This window comes from Vanellus vanellus (assembly GCF_965231255.1).
Source record: "Vanellus vanellus genome assembly, chromosome: 2".
Taxonomy (NCBI): Eukaryota; Metazoa; Chordata; class Aves; order Charadriiformes; family Charadriidae; genus Vanellus; species Vanellus vanellus.
Genome location: NC_138906.1, coordinates 17,146,253 through 17,166,462, shown reverse-complemented (window position 1 = coordinate 17,166,462; position 20,210 = coordinate 17,146,253). Strand labels below are relative to the sequence as shown.

At 41.9% G+C, this 20,210-nt stretch overlaps 1 protein-coding gene across 1 annotated transcript in view; it reads left to right on the top strand.

Moving 5' to 3' along the window:
* The first annotated feature begins 9,185 nt into the window (after positions 1 to 9,185).
* Positions 9,186 to 20,210, top strand: part of ZEB1 (zinc finger E-box binding homeobox 1) — a 128,258-nt gene continuing 117,233 nt past the window's right edge. Inside the window, exon 1 of the mRNA XM_082499330.1 lies at positions 9,186 to 9,291. Within this exon, the coding sequence (XP_082355456.1) occupies positions 9,234 to 9,291 (58 nt within the window). The 5' untranslated portion in view covers positions 9,186 to 9,233. The remainder of the gene's footprint in view (positions 9,292 to 20,210) is intronic.

Here is a 20,210-nt window from a genome sequence, read left to right as displayed (position 1 = left end):
GTGGCACATCTTCTCAAGTCACAGCAAGAGATGGGGTAATAGAGCTAACATAATATGGGATAAAAATTAAAACTCTGACTGAAAAGGGAAGCATTAATATTTGCATTCTGTAATGTAGCCACCCATGCTCGAAATAGCTGCAGCAGCTGAAAACAATATTGATCATACAACTGAAAATGGTAACCGCTTCAGCCACTTCAAATAAATGGGAGAAAGACTGAGTCTGAAGCTGCTAGTCCAGTGTAGTACTTTTAATTTGAACTACCGCTGTTTTCAGTTTGCTAATACATGGGGATTTGTGTACGCAGGGAACAGCAGCCTGGGCTGTGGTGGCAGTAATCTCTTGGGGAGGGATGGGGCAGGCAGATGTGGGTATAACCAGGGGATCACGAATCTAGGGCAAGCCCATGACTTTGTGACCTTCCTAATCTTTAAAAACAGCTTTATGCATGTGTGTGTGTATACAACAGATGCAATGTAGTAACAGATATACATCATAAATGTTATCTACAATTGTTTTGCATATTTTTAATACTGTGAAAGGTAAGAAAAGCTACTGAAGAAAGGCACCCTGAGCTCTTGTGAAGTAGAATGTGAGAGACAGCATCGAGTAGCAAGCAAGAAAAAGAACACACAGATGAATTTACGTAAAACGTTTCCCTTTCAGTTTAGCCATGGATTTTGCTCTGGTACGTTTGCTGATCCCTGGTTGGCTGGATAGTCTGTCTAGCATTTTCTTCTCTGCATGAAGAATGGCCTGTTTGCTGAGTTTGGCATTTCACTCTAGGTAGTCACAGCAATGGACAGGTCGGTCTGTTTGCTTTTTTTTCTTCAGTCTTGCCCAAGTCAACAGAAAGGGTTATCCATCACTATATCACAGGAAAAACAGGCTGGGAAAAGAGCACCAAAACCGTTTGCTTAGATTCATATCAGTATGCATCACTATGAGGAGAATGGAGACCCAAGCAATACATATGTCCTTAAAATGCAGTTTCAGAGGTCGCAAAACTAACGTGATGCGTTATTATTCAGGAGAAAATGTGACTGTGATTTAGTCTGACTCAGATTAAGACTATACTGTAGTTAAAATGTCTTGAAACAGACTCTGAAAAATAGTTGTGCATAAGCTACCTTTCATAGGGGAAATTAACAGTAGTTGCAAACGTAATTTTTCAGACCTTCTGGAATAAACATTTAAGTGAGCAACAACGTTAAGATAAAAACATCACAGAACCTATAAATACTATTTAGGAGCAGAGCAGTGTTTATGAAGCAATCACCAACTAAAGATAAAGCAGCCTAAGGTGAAGCATGCAAGTAAGTATAGTCATGGATTCACGGTGAAGAATGCTATTGCGGTGAGAAGCTTTTCCATTTTGCAAATTAAGCTTACACTTAAAATTACAACTTCACAAATCCCATGGAGTTTTTTATGTTATTTAGAATAAATGGAATGGCACCAAAGTACTATTATTAATAACAATTAGGCAAATTTATTCTGTCCTCTTCTTCAAGGTGCTGCAATGATGAATCCAAATAGAAGCACACCTGGCTGCAGGAACAAACTTTGAGCTTTTGAGCTAATTCATCTTTGCAGAATAAAGTTTTCACAGTTGTCCTCTCTATGCTAAGAGGGCCCAAATGTTTTATAAACATTTGGCTAGATTACAAATGTTCTTAAAAAAAACCAACAACCATTCATGCCATAACAAATGCTTTTGTTGCCTTTGGGTGTTGTGTGATATATAGCACATTATGCAAAAACCCACAGAGCTGGTATGGCCTTATCAGGGAATGGTGTCTAAAGATAGCTGGCATAAAAGACACCAGTTGCAGGTGAGGCAGCAAATTCTAGGACTTTTCACCTAAAAAAAAATGGAAGTAAAATATAGAGCAGAGAGATGAAGTCATGTCCATAAACCCCAACAACCTCACGACGGGAAAACGTATCTCACTGACTGGACTGATGTAAAGAGTAAGAGATGGGGTGGGATTCGTCTCACTTAGCTTTAGATGCCTGTGAGGTATACCAGGCTCTACAGACTAGATCTCCACTAACTACAAAGGCAGTCTGGAGGAACTAGCCCAGACGTAAAACTCTACATAAGGCAGCTAAGTCCCACGCATGATCACCTACTACGGTTACCAAACATGAATTAGTCATCGCCTGCAAGAAATCAACTGCTTCAATGAATGCCTACCAACAGCTCCTGAAATAGGTAATGAATCTTTTAAATAGAAACAAAATTACCTAAACCACATCAAATTTTAATTTTATTACTCCAGATAGCTTTTGTATTTGCAAAACAGATCCTGCAGGCACCTAAATACAAACAAAGCTTTCCATTACCACTTTCAGCTTCTAGCTAATCCCAGTTACTCAGGATTTTTCAGTTAAATTCTCCATGCCTGTGAAGATCTGCTTCTGGTCATCCCTACAGCTGCCTAGCTCTTCACTCTACCTAACCACCTGCAGCTCTTCAAGCTCGGCTTTTCTCTACCTGGCTGCTCTGCTGAAACTGATTTGTGTCATTCAGAACATGTCCTCGTGCATGAAATGTTGGCTGTAATCCATCCTTAATATGAAATCCCAGTAGTTGCTGAGTTCCTCCAGGACATTAAAAAACAAGATTTGATTCTATCCTCTCCTCAAAGAAATCTGAATCATCATCATTCACCAGTGATGCCAATTCACCTTCCTAAAGACAACAGTTCCGGTCGTCTTTATCTGTACTGATGAATGTTTTTTGTTGCTATAAAATACTTAAAATAGTCATTGAACTAAAGATCATAACCTAACAGCCAGAACATTTATCTAAGTGATGAGAGGAGTAAAAAGTATTTCAAAGTGCTTCTTTTAAGATGACACAGGAGCTCTTGTCCTTCCTCCAGTACTTACACAGTTAGTCAGTGTCCTGGTTTGAGGTAAAACAAGAGAATATATAATATTATTAAGAATAAGAGAAAATGAGAGTTCTTCAGAAAGCCCAGTGATTTAGGGCACTACCCACCATAGACATCTCTGTTCAAAACACCCCAGTAAGAAGAGGGAACCTGAAAAAGGGAATTTTCAAATCATTTGGTTCATGGAAACACCTGGAGCACCTGCTCTGCTTGTAACAAATGCTCTAATCCAAGCTTTTAATACTTGGGTAAAAAAAGACATTTTCTATTTGATCCCACATAAAATCTTCTTAGGCTTTTATTTCCACAAGGGAAAAAAAGAGAAGTTTATTATTTGGATGGATCCAAACTAGGCTTTCCTTGTTTGATCTTGCAAACAAAAATTCCTGATATGCACAGCCTTACATGAGAATCCTAATCCCTTTCCAATTCTTTATCAGCACATGACCATTCTTGCATGGAACTGCTGTTCCCTGCTCCGGTAAACTAAACTCAGATATAATTGCACTAGATTTTACACGGCTCTATAGTGCCAACAAATTTGGTCTGTGCATCTGAGTTTCAAACATACTATTGTCCATTTTAATACCATATGTTTGTGTCTACCAGACAGACCCTTACCTTGCCAAATGCAAGAATCAGACCAACTATGCTGTGTACGCTAAATCTTCAGTTCACACCTCAGACAACCATTACAGTTTCTGTGTTTCTCCTTATGGCATTAACTGATGATTTGTTGAGGTCTCTTAAGCAAAATTAGACTTTTAATTATAGTCATTTGGTTTGTTTTGGTAGACTCATATTCTTTTTTTTCCTGGTTTTCGTTATGTTAATTCTGTATATTCAGAATACACAGTACAAGCTCCAAAACTAGAGCAGCTCCAAAACAACAGCTTTCCTTTATGTCTTAACAAACATTTCCTGCAGAAGTATTATGCACTTTGCAGTGAGGAAAAAAAACAAAAGACAAATTAGATATAACAAATGAATAACATCTGACATTAGAATGTGCTCCAGCAATTAAAAACCCCAAATATAAATTAGAAGAATATGCAATGAAATAATTAAGAAATCAATTTGAAGTTGGGATTTAAAGAGCTGAGTGAGCCAGCTGTACAGATATCATAACAAAGAGAGTAACTCCAAATGAGAGCCAAATGAGCAATTGCACAAAACTGTGAGACAGCAAACAGCAAGAGGGCTGTGGAGTAGAACTAAATCAGAAACAGAGTGTAAGTTACAGAAGGAAACAAACATGAACCATATGGGAAAATATTCACAATACATTAGTGTTTAATTAGATAATATAATGGATAAGGACACTTATGCAGAGTCATCATAAACAAAGATAAATGGAAAATGTGCTACTAATAAAACCGGGAAATCTAACTGCTCTACAACTGTAATTTGATCAGTCACAAGTTCAGATGTAATTTAAAACAAAAAATAATATTTTGATACATTATTTTGCTACTGCATCTAGTAGTAGAAAATAAAGTATTGAAGTAGACTTTCTCAACTGAAGTTCCAGGTAATTTGAAAGCAAAAAAAAAAATCTCACAACTGTTCATAACCCAACGCTTGTACCTAAATTTGCATTCCAATTCCATTTTGAACATGCAAGATTTGCCTTTTGGATGAAGAATGTGGAATGACCTTTTCAAATTTTTTTCCTTTTCTAAAATCATTTTTTGCTTGTGTGAAGGCTCTGAAACAGAGAACACATCTAAAGTTAAAATTAGCATAAGAATGGAATTGTAGGTCCTGGTTATGTTTTCATACGTTTACTTTACACAGTGTACCAAACTGACATAGGTATCAGCACAGGTTAATTGCTTTCAAGGGAAAAACAATATGCAACAAGTAGGGCAAAAGGAGAGCAAGAGAAACAAAATGGTTTTGAAGGCCTTTGTGGTCTTCACAAACACTTTTTCTTAATGAGGAAGATTTTTGAAAAGTCAATTGCATATATGCAAGTCATTATAGCTATGTACCCATTAATGCTTTATGGCACTTTACATCCTTATACTTCAATCTTTCAAGCAGGCACAGCCTTCTCAAGTCGTGCAAGACACGACAATTTATTAGGAATCATAGCTTCGAGCTTTAAATGAAGAAATAAATTCATGGTAAAGTACAGAAACAGAAAAAAAAATTAGAAGCTGAGGAAAGTGAAAAAGGGATAATTTCTCTTGACAAATATTTACAAACTCCACTTTCATTTTTTGAGACTGTACAACATCCCAGGGTACACCTTTGAAACTTATTAGATTCACTTGGAAGCAAAACCAGAAATTGAAAGACCATCTGGAAGGGCACTAAAACCGTATGTTGATATCTCTAAAATCCACGTTTTATTCAAGATCAGTTCCTCAGCTAGCTGCCGTCAAGCTGCGTATTTCTGGGTCATTGTTCTAGTAAATCTTTCAACTACAATTTCTATAGAGGAGAAAAAGCATATTTCCAAAAAAGAAAAAAAATCATCAGTTGAAGAGTACATTTTAGGAACTGACATTCCAAGAAAATACATGGAAGTGAAAATAAAGTTTCACTAATGGAAACCAGAAAAAAAAAAAAAAAAAGGAAAAAAGAATCTCCAGAAAACAGAAATTAAACAAGAAACAATTCACTGAGTGATTTTCCACTCTAATTCTGAATTCATTCAACTAAATGAACACCATTAAATCTAGAATACTCAAGATAGGATGTGAAACTTCATTTCATAAACATGAGTAAGGAGTAAGCACACAAACAGAGGAATGAATGCTTTTATTTAATAATATATACTCATAAACCATAAGATGATGTGTGGTTTTATGATCATAAACCATAACACAACATACATGACTATTTTCAAAATGGCAAAAACTGTCTGTAATAATCATTAGCTGGTTTTCGAGCATCCATACTCCAGTGTGACTACTGAAGTATTTTAATTCCTGTCTTCAGACAATGGAAATAAATGTCAAAAAAGCTGAAGTACAGCAGCTATGCAATCTGACATTTCAACTACATTATGCCTATTTAGGTTGCCTAAATTCCCACACGAGTTATGTCACTAGAGACAAACTAATTTTTATGGATGACCATTGTCTTAGAATTCCTCCTTTAAAGAAATACATTCTCAAGCCTGCCGCATTTAGGAGGATGCAGAAAACATACTGCTTTGCTGAGATTTTGCAAATTAGTACATTAATTAATTCCTGCAACCTTGACTGAAAAGTCAGACTGAAAGCCGTGCACCACAAAGAAAACCAGGATTTTCCATTCTTGCAGCACAAAACAGATTAAATTACATATACAATGTGCTCATATATTGCAGAACACTACAAAGGTAACAGGAATTTTAACTAGTGGGTTTGAAGGATTAGAAGAATGTATTAGGTCAAAACACTTTGTCAGTGGCTGCATCCTTAATTGTGATGCTTTTTAGCACACTAAATAATGGGAACTTTGTATACAAAGATGTGAAATGCCCAGTTGCTTGGATCAAATGTATTAAAGTTTAAAAACCATAAACCAAAAGACCAACCCATCCACATATCTATTTGCAAGTTGTGAATGAGATGCTTTCCTCAATGAATAGTGATTGGGGTAATCAGTAACTTGATGCAAAATACCATCCTCTGCTTTTTTAGTTTCTAGACCTCCTTGGTAACAAAGACAACGTATACAAAGATTGCTTTGGTTTTCTCTTCTCGTTTATCAAAACTACAGCAGTGTAGAGCTAGCAATGCTCCTGCCAGTTTCAGTTCTGCTCTTCAGAAACTAATGGGCAGCAAGAGTTGTCACTGGTTTCTCCTAGCTGCTTGGAAATCTCAAGAGACCAATGCTCAAACAGACACTATGACTATTTGAAAAAAAGCAATAACAAACACCAGGAGACTGTTTCTCTCCTCATTCTCTTAGGAAACATAAATTGCTCAAAATGAAGAGACAAGAATTCTTATCCAGAGGTGAAAAGTGACAAAACTCAATGAAAACAAGCTACTTGAAAGCCGTTTAAAGAGGGGCCTGGAATTTTGTGTGGGTATGCAGAGGAATATTGTTACAAATCTACAAATATACTTACAGGTACCTTGTTATTTTTATTTTTGCAACTACCTTCTAAAACATGACAAATTTTAAGGAACTGAAAACTTAGCATGAAAACCTGTACATGACATTTTGGTTAAATTAATCCACAGAATGATAAAAACATCCAAGAATTCCAAAACACCTTAAGTCCCCATTTGCAAGCAGTTTCACAGCCACAGGTATCTTCTGTAAAAGATACCATTAAAAAAAAAAAAAACTTGACAAGCAAGGATGTTGAACTATTAGAGCAGGACAAAAATGAGATTCTGCCTAAACTTTGCAATTCACTCACTCAGAATTTTGCTACAAGTTTCATTTTTATCTTGTAGTTGGTTTCTTGTTGTGGTTCTTAGCTACCTTTGTATTTGGGGTTCAGTACTCCCAGCTAACACCAAATCTAATGCTTTTAAATGACTTCTGTGAGTCCATCAAACACTTTGTTGTTTGATTTGTTATCATTCTTTACCAACTCTCAGGTAGATACTCATTAAATTGCTGAAGCCAACTCACACTGGGTAAAGATACATATGTAAAAACACTACACTTAAATTTACCAATTTTTGAGAAATATTAGACAAATTATTTGTACCCGTAAAGAAGGGCAACAACTGTTTTCATGTGAGTACCTAAATCCATGACTCATGTACCTTTCTGAGAGCACAATAATTTTGAAAAAATCCCTCTAGATCTTTACCTAACTCCACATCCATTTTAGCCCTATACCTCTTTTCTAAGCATTTCTGATTGTACTGACTCCTGGGGAAGCTTCAGATACAAGGTACTTCCACAACTGCCAGTGTTCAACAGTTCATTTTTTAGAGACATGTTATGCTGCTTCCATGAAATGAAGTGATATGTTACAGAGTGTGAACATATAGCACATGGAGACAACGTAGAATAGCTAAAGGCCTCAAATTCAGTAATCAATTACTTATTAAAAGTATCCCATTAACAGAAATGGTTTCACTGAAATTTAATTTGTTTGGATAAAAGAATTCCCCAGAAGCACAGAACTATAAATTCTACAGAATCATCCCAGGATAAGGAAAAAAAAAAAAGGAAATAAGAAAGCCTAGAACTACATGGAAACTTAATAAATTGATTTATTGCCTGAAGTGAAAAGCAAGAGTAAACAAATAGTACGAGTGTTTGATGGTATTGTTTTCATTTTTAATACATTAAATATGTTTACTAAGCCCAAACGAGGTTGGTTGTTAATTACCCATGAAAATGGCTCCCTTCCCTTTTTATTTTTTTAGGGCACAGAATTTTCTACCTCTCCTCCTCTTCGTAAAAGCGGGAAGTATGAGTAAGGAAAGCCCAAGAATGACAGATCTCACATACGGTGGGAACAGCGTCGCTCTCGTCCAGCTGTTCGTTTCTCGACGAGACCTGTAACGCAAGATAATCGTCACGACGGGAATCAGCCCCCGCTAACACCGCTGCGCCGCCCTCCCTTCCCCGGCCGGGTCACGGTAAGTGAGCCCGCGGGGGGGGGGGGGGGGGGTGTCAGGTCGCAGAAGCCGGGGGCAGAGAGGACCCCGCGGCCCCGACAGCCCCATCGCTGCTCTAACGCAGGTGCCCTGCAGCGAGGGCGAGAGGAAGCGGGGCCGGCACAGGCTCAGCCCCGCCAGGCCCGCCCGCCCCCGCAGTACCTGGGGGCGGCCGCCGGTGGCTTGAGCCGAGCAGGCCGCGGGGCAGCGGGGCGGGCGGCACCTGGCAGCGGGGCGGGCGGCAGACCGGTCCCTCAACGCGGCGATGTGGGGAGGGCAGAACACCCCCGCGGGGCTGCGCCGACGCCGGGGATCCCCCTCCGCCGCCCCGGCTGCCGGCGCCCCCCCTCCCCGTTCTCCCCACCCCACCCCGGGCTCCCGCCCCCTCGGCCCGCCCCGCCCCGCGGGGATCCCCCCCTGCTGCCGCCGGCGGATGGACGGGGCCGGGGGGGGCACCCCCCTGCGGGTCGGGGGTCCCCGGGCAGCGCCGCAGCCGCCCCGCGAAGCCCCCCCCCAGCCGCGGCCGCCGCTCCCGCTACCTGCGGCCGCAACTTTTCCCCCGCCGCCGTTCAAACGTCCTGCCGTAAAGCGCCCGTCTCCCCTGGCAACAAGGTTCCGGCCGAGCACTAGGTGTAGGAAGGTGATGTAAAAGTAAAACCACCCAGTGTCGTAAACCAGGTCCGGGGGGGAGGGGAGGGGAGGGAGGGGGGAGGGCGGGGGAGGAGGTGACTGGAGCATTTAGACACAAGCGAGAGGATCATGGCGGATGGCCCCAGGTGTAAGCGCAGGAAGCAGGCGAACCCGAGGCGCAATAACGGTCAGTCAGCCCGCGGGGCAGCGGCCCGGCCGCGCCGGGGCGGCGGTGGGGCCGGGGCGGGGGCCGGGCAGAGCCGTCCCGAGCGCGGAGGGGGGAGGTCGGGCGGGCGCGAAAGTAATTCCCCCGCCGCTCCTCGCCGGGAGCCCGGCTCCCTCCGCACCGTTATATCCGCTACCTGGTGCCTCCCTCGCCTCGCCGCCCGCCTCCCTCCTCCGCCTAGCGGTGCCGCCGCACTCCGCCGCCTGTCCGGGACCGTTACACGCTGCCTTCCCCCACACGCCCCGCGACCGCCCCGCCGCCGCTGCGGGGAGCGGGCTCGGGGGACCCCCCTCCGGGCCGCGCCGCCGCCCTCCGGGCCCGGGCGGGGACGCCGATCCCCGCGGGGAGCGGCGGGGGAGGCTCCGCCGCCCGGACGGCCTCGGCAGCCCCAACTCCGAAACTTGTTACCTGCGCGCCCCGGCGGAGCGGGGCCTCCCCGCCCGCCTTCGCCCCCCCCGCCCCGTCCCCGACCACCACCACCAGCCCCCCTGGCCCCGCGGGCGGGATCCCCCCGCCGCCCGCCCCGGAGTTCCCCTCGCTCGCCCGGCAGCCGGCCGGCGCCGCGGGGCGGGCTGGCGTTCGCCTTTCGGGGGGCGGCGGTGGAGGACCGGGAGGGGTGGTGGTGTGTGTGTCGGAGGGGGGGGCACAGCCGGCCGCCGGCGGCGGGGGAGGCACCGTCGCCACAGCGGGCAGCGATTCGCGCGGGGGCAGAGCGGCGCGGCCGCCCCGGGCCGGCGGGAGGGGTCCGGCGCCCCCGCCGCCCGCTCGCCGCTTTCGCCGCCGCCTCCTCCTCCTCCTCCTCCTCGTTCTCTTCCCCACCGAGAGTTGGTCCCCGGCGGCGCCCCGCGGCCGCGGCGCCTCCCCGCCCCGAGTCTCGGCGGGGCGGTGGGGAAGGGAGGGCTGCTCCCGGGCGGCGGGGGCGGGCGGCGAAGTTTCTTCCCTTCCCTCTGGCTTCGGAGGTACCTGTTTGTATAATAATGGGTGGTAACGGTTTGGCCGGGGGCCCCCGCTCCGCTCTCCGTGCGTGTGTGACCAACTGCTGCAGTCTATATAAGGAATTACATTTACATTTCAGACTTAAGGGCAGCTGTGGGGTTGGGTGGTTTGTGTTGTGGTTCCCCCCCCCTCCCCCTTGGTACGTGTGTTACTTTAAGATGCATTGGAAGGTACACGGTGGGGGGAATAAACGCTCGTAACACCCACTCTCTACTTGTTTTCTGGAAAATGGAGAAGTAGTTCGGTTCTCTTAGCGACTCTTCGCAGTAGGATGTAAAGCAGGAGATTTTGTAACCTTCCTTGGCAATTTTAGGTTTTATGTGGCATTTCCTGTGCAGGGTCACAGATAGGAAGGCTTTCGCCTGCGATCCGAGATGTTTTCGTACGCAGTGAACGGGCTCCGAAATAGATCAGAGGCGCGATCGGTGCTTCTCCTCTCTAATCCCGACTGGTGCGGGCGTAACGTGGTGATAAATAACGGCCTTTCCAGGGGCTAACGAGTTGATTTGATTGCTTTGAACTTACGAGGGTTTTCTTATTTTTGCTGTGTGCGTTTTCTAGCAAGTATTTTTGTTTGCATGCTCTCGTTATTAATTTCTTGTCCTAGTGTAAATATTTATATTTAGCTCATGATTTGGCTGTGCTAAAGGTAAGTTTGGAAAGTGCTTTTCTCTTTACCTTATTAAAAATGTTGATGATCAGAGAAAGGGGCTTTTCTTGTTGCTGACGACATGTGTGTGACATGTGAGTCTGAACCACCCAGCGTCTGTGCAGGAGCTGTAAACATGTTTACCTGAACAGGAAAAAAAATGGATTTTTCTCTTAAAGATCCAGTGATATGAATATCGTACTCTTATGGCATATCAACAGATGACTTGAGAGAGGAATTTTCTGAAAACCTAGCTTTTGAAATCAACGGGGAAAAGAGATTCTTGATCGCTGCAGCAAATGGCAACTTGTGCAGGTAGAAAAAAAGATGGTGTTTAGTTTTCTCCTGCATGCATGTCAGCCCCCTCCTGTCTGCTGCTTTCATTCTCAAGGGAGGGATTTATTTACCAAGCTTGCTGTCAGTGTTTTTCCTTTGTGCTTAATATTAGAAAACCAGATTTGAGGCTGTTTAGCACAAAACGTTTTGTCTGCAGCATGTATCACTCACAGAAAACAAAAGGTGTATCAGACATGGTATCATTCCAGGTATCTTTCATCTTCATCACTTTTGGACCTCATCACTGCACCCATTTTATTACAAAAAGCCTCTGAGTCTTTATCAACTAGTTCTGCAAGATATAATTGTAGTATGTCTTGTTTTAGGCTGGTTTTGGTTCCTTTTTTTGAGGAATTAAAACCAACTTAGGTCATTGTGCATTGAAGCGTCAGGATCGGTTAGATAATAGATTCTGGATAATAGAGATTTCTCAGCAGTGGGTATATGTTTGACTTGCAAATGTTTACTAAATAAAAAGGCTAGAAAAAGGTTAACCCTTTAACCTTTACAATAAATAGGTAGGAGAACTGTTTTTTCTTCTAAATCTCTAAATGCACTCTGTTCTTATAAGTGAGTATTGTCTGTTAATGAGACATCAGCCTACAGGAGATGCTTCAGCAGCTGACTTGTTCATAGTATACGCTAAACCAATTTTATGCTCTTCCAGTTGCTTTTTTTTCTCCCCTCTTTCCCACCAAATGGGAGTTTATTAGGGAGAGATTGGACCTGATGATCTTAAAGGTCTCTTCCAACAAAAATGATTCGATGATTCTATTGCACTTGGCATCCAGTATACTATAGTTAATAATACTTGGTTATGTCATTTAGTTATTACTGTATACTTTCCTTTTGTTTGTTTGTTGATAAACTTAACACATCTATACTTGTAGTGTAAATTTTGTTTCTGTCTGTTTGTTTGTATCCCCCCTCCCCTTCCTCTCCCGTTTGTGAGCCAGAACTTACGGCTCCCATCCTGATGCATTAACTGTAGCTGGAATGACAGTCTTATCTTCTTAACTCTGGAGCTGGTTCCTTTTCTACCTTGTTTATTGGTCCCTACAGGAGATCAGCAAAAGAGCTGATTGGCGCTGCCATTAAAGCCTCCAATTACAAGAAAATCTGGCGCTTCATACCTGAAGAAAACTATCCTGTGTCATTGTGCTTACTTCTGGCCAGTATACAAAAATACCTGCTACAGCAAAAGAGTTATCAAAGTATTGGGACGATAGCACCATTCTGATAAAGCAGGAACATCGTGCTGATGGGAGCCTCTCTTCTTATCTATCTTTTCCCCTTCTACCCCTCTTTTGATATAGAAATGGGGAGGAGAAGAGAGGGATGTGATTTTGCTAGTCATCTGCATTGCCACACTATGCAAATCCTGTGTGGACTTTAAATAGATTCAGTATCGGCAAAGGTTTTCTTATTTGGAGTTGGCTTGCAAGATTAGTTGCTTTCTTAGCGTTTCTCATATATATTATAGGATTGTCTTAATTCTTATTAAACAGCAAAACTAAAAGTAACGATCTTGTTCTTCAGCAATGCTGCAAGACAAGTAAAACAAGCAAAATATTTAAAACTTACCTTAACCTTAGAGGGTTAAAAATATATCAACCTTTTATATTGATGTTCTCAAAATAACGTAAGTATGCCTTCCATTCTTCAGATGCATATTTAATGGTAAAAAGAAGAATGTATGAAACAGAGTAAATTCTGCCTCCTATCAGGTATATATGAGGCAGGCTTTTTTTTTTTTTTTTTTTAGTCCCTGGTAACTGAGTAAAAGGTTATATAGATTGACTTGTTAGAGTGCTGTTTCAGTTGCTTTACAGTTGGATTTCCTCTCTTATTAGATAATCATTTCATATAAAGTTTTGTTAAAAAGCTAAGGGCTGCAAGAAGATCATAAGTGCCTTTGAATCAGGCAAAAGCACGGCGTGTTTCTGTTAGCTCCAAGGTGTCAACTACTGGCAGGATGTCAGGTGTTAGTGACGCTGGGGATACAACATTCCTTGTCATGCCTTTCTTCTCTCGCCCCCCTCCCCTTCTTTTTCACTAGGTATCATGTTTTCACTCCAGCATTAATTTAAATTTGCAATTTGGGAATTGAGGAATGTTTCCCCGAGTTAAAATTCCAGGCACAGTGAACAGGTCTACATGGACAACTGAATTAACTGTTTGAATCCAGGGAAATCTTCCTTCACATAAACAAGTAATACTTCTGTTTTCATGTTAACTACTGAAATATTATGGGAATACACTTAAACGTGTCATTATCTCTTCATTTTTCTCTCAGTAATTGGTGCTTGTTATTTTAACAGTTGTGAAGCAGGGTGTTTTAAGGTAATTAGCTACCTGAGGCAGAGTTTTCTAAGGTGATTCGCCTGAAAAACTTCTCCTTGCTTAGGAGACTCTGGTAAACAGGCTGCTGAAACACTTGATGAAAAGTAGCAAGTAGAGGAAAATTTACATGTGACGTGGGCTTCCCTGTCAGAAGACACTCAGTTTAAATTTCCTAGTTAAAAGTCTGGGGATTTAACTCTTGTGAACTGAGCCCAAATTTTCTGTTGAACGTTTTCTGTTATATCCGATATTCCTCACCATTGAGTTTTTCCGTCGACTTTGGGCTTTATTACAGGTCCCATTAGTAGCAGCGTTACAGACTTCAGTTAGGCCCTTGCTCTCTGTAAGCGAGCTCCTCCATCAGTAGTGCAGGAGGAAGGGGTTCTACAGCCATCCTCTGCCTCCTTCCCCCCGGGACTCAGGTGGTGGTATTAACCTGTTATTTCTGGCTATAGAATTTTTACGGTGGGCTGGAGAGGCTGGAGTAAACGAAAGTAAAAATATCAGTGCAATGCCTTTCTTTGTGTGGAAACTTCTGTTTTAATAGGGTTTAAAATGCCAGCGAGGGATGACAGACATTTTTAACATGCATGGGACTCTCTAACTATGTTAAAGAAATAAAACCAACTTCTGTGAAGCTTGGGTTGTGGGGGTTTTGCTTGTTTGTTTTTTAACTGATTTTTGAGCAACTGCTTGTTATTGTAGGGAAATGGCTAGAACTACAGTATCTAGCCAAATGGCTCTTAAGAATCCCTACTTCTAAATCCAGTCATTATTATTTACCTGAAATATAAGCTCATTGCTTTCAACTCATTAGCTGTTTGTAGTCATTTCAAAAACTCTAGCTAATTGATATTGCAAGCTGATTAGAATATGGTGTGCTTTGTTGACTGTAAATCCAATATTTAACAGTACGTACTACATCTCTGGAGACCATAAAGATTCTACTTGTGATAGGTTTCATACAAATACACAAAAGAGCAGCTTGAAAAATGGAAATAATTTGGGGTTTATGTAGGCTTTCATACCAATTTTCAAAGTACAGTTCCAGGTGAACTTTCAAGTGCTTAATATCAATATTCCTGAAGTTCTGGTCGTACTTACATTTTTCAAAAGCACTCACCAGGTAGGATCTTCTCTGTTACGGCCAAGTAAGCAGGACCTGGCTTGCATCTGAGGTCTCAGAAACTTTGGTGCTTCATTCTGGCAGCTATGATATGCCTGTTATTTTTGAGAACTAAATTCTCAAGTGACTTACCCAAGGTCACACAGGAAGTCCATAGCAAGACTGTGTCTCAATCCATTTTTAATCTTTGGGACTACCCTTGCGTTTGGCTTGATCTAGAGCCTTAAAGAGAAAGAACAGTTTTATCATCTAGCAGTTACTATTCCTTTCAGTTTAAGTATTTAAACTCTCTCATATTTATTGTCTTGAAGTACTTGTACTTTCAGCAAACAAGTGGCAATACGCAAAACTCAATTTTCTCTTGAGTCATTTTTAGATGATATTAAGATAGTATCTTCACTGGTGATGTTTCCTGTCTGCATAGTCAATGTCGATGTAATGATGTGCCAGAGAAGTAGAATTTTGTCTTCTGATGTTGTTTGTATTCCCAAGTCTTAAGTTCAGTGATCTGTAGGTAGACGAATGGAAAACACAACAAGAAGGAATTAGCTTACCTACACTGTTAACATCAATGCCCCTACCCCAATGTACGGGGTGTTTAGAAGACTTTTCTTAAGAGGTTAGTGTCTGGGCAGAGGTGACTTAATCAGGTATCGGTTTTGTTGGGACAGTAACGACTAAAGAAAAGTCTCAGCATGTAGTGGGTATTTCTAATATTTGAAAATGATTGCTAGGTAAATTAAAAAGCATAAGTCCTCCTTAAAACAAAAATTCCCCAGAAGCGCATAATAAAAGTCAGGACTGGAAAGTTGTCTTGACTGGGACAAACACACACCAAGTCTAGGTTTTACCACCACTAGCACTTGTCACTGGGGGCTGCCGCTGCCAAGGTAGAGCTGTGTGGGAAGTGGCTATGGATGCAGGTGGGTGCTGCTCTTGCCGGGGGGGGGGGGGGGGAGGGGGGGGCTAGGCAGCAAGAGACAAGGCAGGTGTGCAGAGCAGTCTGGTATCTTTGTTAGTGAAGATGTGTGGTTGGCTCTAGTCACGAAATGGTGCGATAGATCGGTTATGATAGGGACTCTTTCTTGTTGAGGGAAATGCTGTTTGAAATCTTCAAAAAAAAAAAAAAAATATATATATATAAAGATCAACCGAAAACCCAAGCACACCACGGAGAGCAGAGGGATGTATGTATGAGTGGGCAGGGTGCACGGGCCAGGCGAAGAGCCGTGTGTGGGAGGGAGGACAGGATAGGGAAGGGAGTAGTCTGCTTCTCACTGAAGGTCTGATACCTTATTTCTGATGCACCTTGGTGGCCTTCCAGGGAGCGATGAATCTGGTCCCTGGTCGGCTGTGTGAGAAGACCACAGTGGGAAGTAGCTTTGACCTCCGTTGGCTAGATGATGCCTTGATGCACTGGAATTGTTGGGGGATTCTATAGGGAATTTTGTGTGTGTAGTTTTCTGTAATGTTTTCTGCTTCTGTGTTACATTGGTACATTTTTTTAAACCTCTCAATAAACCATTGCCTCTGATATTCTGATTGAGTCAATTTCTTGAGCTCATTGTCAAGTGCACAGGTATTTCTCACAGTCTTTTCTGGCTAATTCCTAGGGCCTTATTTTTAAGTTATTGGAAACAGTAACAGAAGTTGGATATTTTTAAAAACTGTTCACAGTTGTAGCTTTTTAATCTTTGCTTGTCCTCCCTTTTTAAAGAGGGACTAGGGTTATGTTCAGTTTTCCTCTTGTACTGAGCCTCGGTTTGTTTATTAAATAATCTATTTGTCCCTTTCTTGCATAGGTAAGTAGAAGTCCTGTGTGGCAGTTGAGGAAAACGGGAAGCCCAGTCAAGAAGAGTGAGACTTGGTGGATAAAATACTGACTACAGTTAAATGCAGCATAGCTTTATAAATTTATTTCAGTACTTCTGACAAAAATACTACCCCCATCACCACAGTATGTAAGGAACTTTCAGGCAGTAAAAATACATGTCCTGAGTCTTCTCTTCCTATATCTGGGCCTGTGTATCTGATTCCTTGCGTGAGTACCCGACAGCTTACATTTACACGTAAGGAGGATAGGTGGTGGTAGAGCAGAAGGAAGAAACTTGTTAAGTTTGCATCTTTTCATGTGGAGCAGGCGGGCAGTGATTCAAATGTTTCAGTTGGTTAGTGGTGAACATATCAACCAGGGTTCTTTAGACTTGTACATTTGTCCCTAAAGGAACCTCAGATACAGAAGAAAGGAGTGTCTTTAAGTTTGTCTCTCTCTGTGCTTGTTTCTGATGCCATTACTGTAATGTAACTGTGTCTTTTATTTTAATGTGCTTTTTCAGAGGAACAGAAGTTAACTAAAAATATGCTTTCTCATCTTTGAGAAGTCAGTACTGTTTGAAAGCAGTCTGTTTCAGTTCTCTCCTTTTCAGCTGTCATTCCCAGCTGTCACAGTCTCCTTGATGTGAGGACTTTACCCCTGTTGTTGCAAAGCAGTTTGGTTAACAACTGCTGTCACCCAAAGGTTAAAACCTGAAAACTGGCATCCTTTGTTGCTTCTCTTACAAATGTTTGCTTTCCATTTGGTAGCATCTCCCTCATTTCTCTGCTTTAAATATATTCCATCTATCCTATTTTTGGGGAACTATGTAAAGCAAATGAACATGTCTAATGATGAATGTATTCTTCTGGATGTGTTAGGGGCTCAATTATGACTGAGGAGAGAGAGTAAAAAAAAAATAATTCTATCCTGTGCTGAGATGATATTCCATCCTATTCAATTAGGATCTGTAAGTATGAGTAGTAGTCCTTCTTGAGTGAAAGGACATGTAAAATTACTTCTTTAATCACCAGGAACCCCATATGATATTGCAGTGTCTCAGAAGGAAAAGGAACAACTCTTCCTTAAATACATCTTATGTACTTCTTTTAAGTATGTTTTTGGATTTGATGTGGATATCCTCTGTCTTTCTGCAAGTATTCTGTTTTTTGGCTTCTCACAAGTCAAGCATTAGATCAGGAACATTGGAGGAGCTGGCAAGAGTGCTGGAGATAAATGGATTATAAACCTGGCTTTTTACCTTGATCTTGAGAGTGACTTTCATGGATGACACTTGAAATAAGGGGGTTAAAAGAGTCTGATGTGGTAGAGAGTATTTTTACCTATGAACTAGTGTGCCTGTCCTTGTTAGGATCAAATGCTACTTGGGCCAGTGACACTAGGGAGCACCTTGAGTTACTGTGATATGAAATGTTTTTATTATTTCGGCAAACATCCCTCTTCAAATTCTGTCAGACAACTGACGGACACTGAGGGCAATTTTCTGTTCCATTTTGTAGAGACATCTGTCCACAGAGTGTGTATGGGAGAAAGCAAAATGAAATTGCAAAACATCACAAATGTGGCATGACTGAAACAAGCCTGGGGAAATCTATTCCATCTGAAAAAGTGTAAACTAAAGAACAGAAAAATCAGACCTTAATTACAAGGATTAGGTTGCTTTTTGCTAAACTGGCAGATCTGACCTAAAGAAGCAGGTTGGGTTTTTTGTTTGTTTTCCTAACAACTTCTCCCTCCCTCAATCTAACATAATTATTTTTCTTAAAGCTCGAAAACTAAGGAAGATGAGTTGTCCCTTTTTCCCTAAACACACTTGTTTTTAAACAGTTTTTCTGAATGCTTTGAGGAATTTCTGCCTTGTGTCCTTTCAGGTATGCATCAGATTTCCTTCTTTCCACCGTCTAGTCCATTTTATTCTTTCTCTTAAGTTCCTGTACGCTGTCTACTGTAAGTCGTGTGAAGTTCTAGAGTGGAAAAGGAGGTACTATTCAGAATCTGTAACCTATTTATTCTTCTATCCTGATTTGTATGTCTTTCCATAGCCTTTCCTTTCTTCCTAGTATTCCTGGTACAGCTATACAGTAAATTCAAGTGAAATAGAACTAGTCACACACTGCCGGATTCATTCTTATGTTATTGTTCTCAGGAAGGACCTAGGTACAGTTGGGCCCACAAAGAGCATGAGGTGGTGAATAAGGACTTTGAGGCAGATTTGGAGCTGTAATGACTGGCTTCCTTCCCTGCTGCTGTCCCTTCCCCTTCCTTGCAAGGCGTTTTCATTTGAAAAACTAAGGTGTGGTCATTGGGCATATCTGTTCTCGACTTCCAGTAATTTTTTGCTCACTGCTGAGCTACAGTGTAATTACATATGCAAATGTAGTATTTTTTCCCCCCTCTTACCTTATACATGTGGGAGAGAAAGATAAGGTTGCAGAGTACCGCCAGGGATGGTGCTGCTGTTGAGGAGGTGTTGCAGATGGCCACGGAAGAAGAGAAGTACTCGTCCTGCAGGACAAGACTCACGGGGGATTTCAGAACTTCTGTGACTCAAAGGCAACAAGAAAACACTGTTCTTACCAGCTTTAAACAGGAGCAGATTGTTGGATGACTTGTTGTAATAAGCTATTTTGATACTTACTAGCTACTGAGGGCTGAGAGTGAAGTTGCATTTACAACAAGAATTTGATTTGTAGACATACGTGTATAGTTATATCCAATAATTAATCTATTAAGCTGTCTTGAATGCTCCCTGTAGTAACACAAGGTAACAGTGTTGTAATGATACTAAAACCATGGACTAATTCAGTGGAAAAGACTATTCTGACAACTTCTGCGCTTCGTGGTAAGGCTTACCTTGTACTTTTTCCAGATTTTAAATTGACTGACATACTGTATTCCAGAAACCCTAAATATATCTTACAACAAATAGTGGAAGTAAGATAGAATCAATTCTATATTGCAATCAAAATTCTGGGAGACTCTTTCTGCACAGAAGTGGAATAATAACTTAAACAGAAATGAGAGGCAAAACTGAATTGGTAGTTGTAGCATAGGAAAAAGGAAATAGTTCCAATGACACATAACGCAGTATAACATGCCGTAGTTCTCTGTATTTCACCATGTGATTAATCATGCCTTCAGGGATCAGCCTGCATAGCTGATGTAGTAGTTACAGGATGGAGAATGACTTCTTAAAAGGATGAGCCTGGTTTGTACCTCAGCACGTGAGTGACTAAAACTAGTGGCAGACTTTCTGTTTCCGTGAGCTAAGCTAGTTCACACAAGAGGGACAATTTTAGCTTTCCAGCTGCAAAGGATACAAATAGATTTAGTTGAATAAAAGTCATGACACACAACGGAGGTTTGTGGTCCTGAAAGAAAAATCCTACAAGGTATCTGATGAAAACTGCTGCCTGTATGTCTGGTTCTAAAAAAAAAAAAAAAAAAAAAAAAAAAAAAAAAAAAATATTTTTGCCAGTACTGCCCCTGAGTCTGGTGAGATGCTTTCCTTCAGAAACAAAATAAGTGAGGTCGTTAGTTCCTGTATTTGCTGGAGTTCTTTTCTTTATTTTGGTATGAAGTGGCAAGCCTTCTCC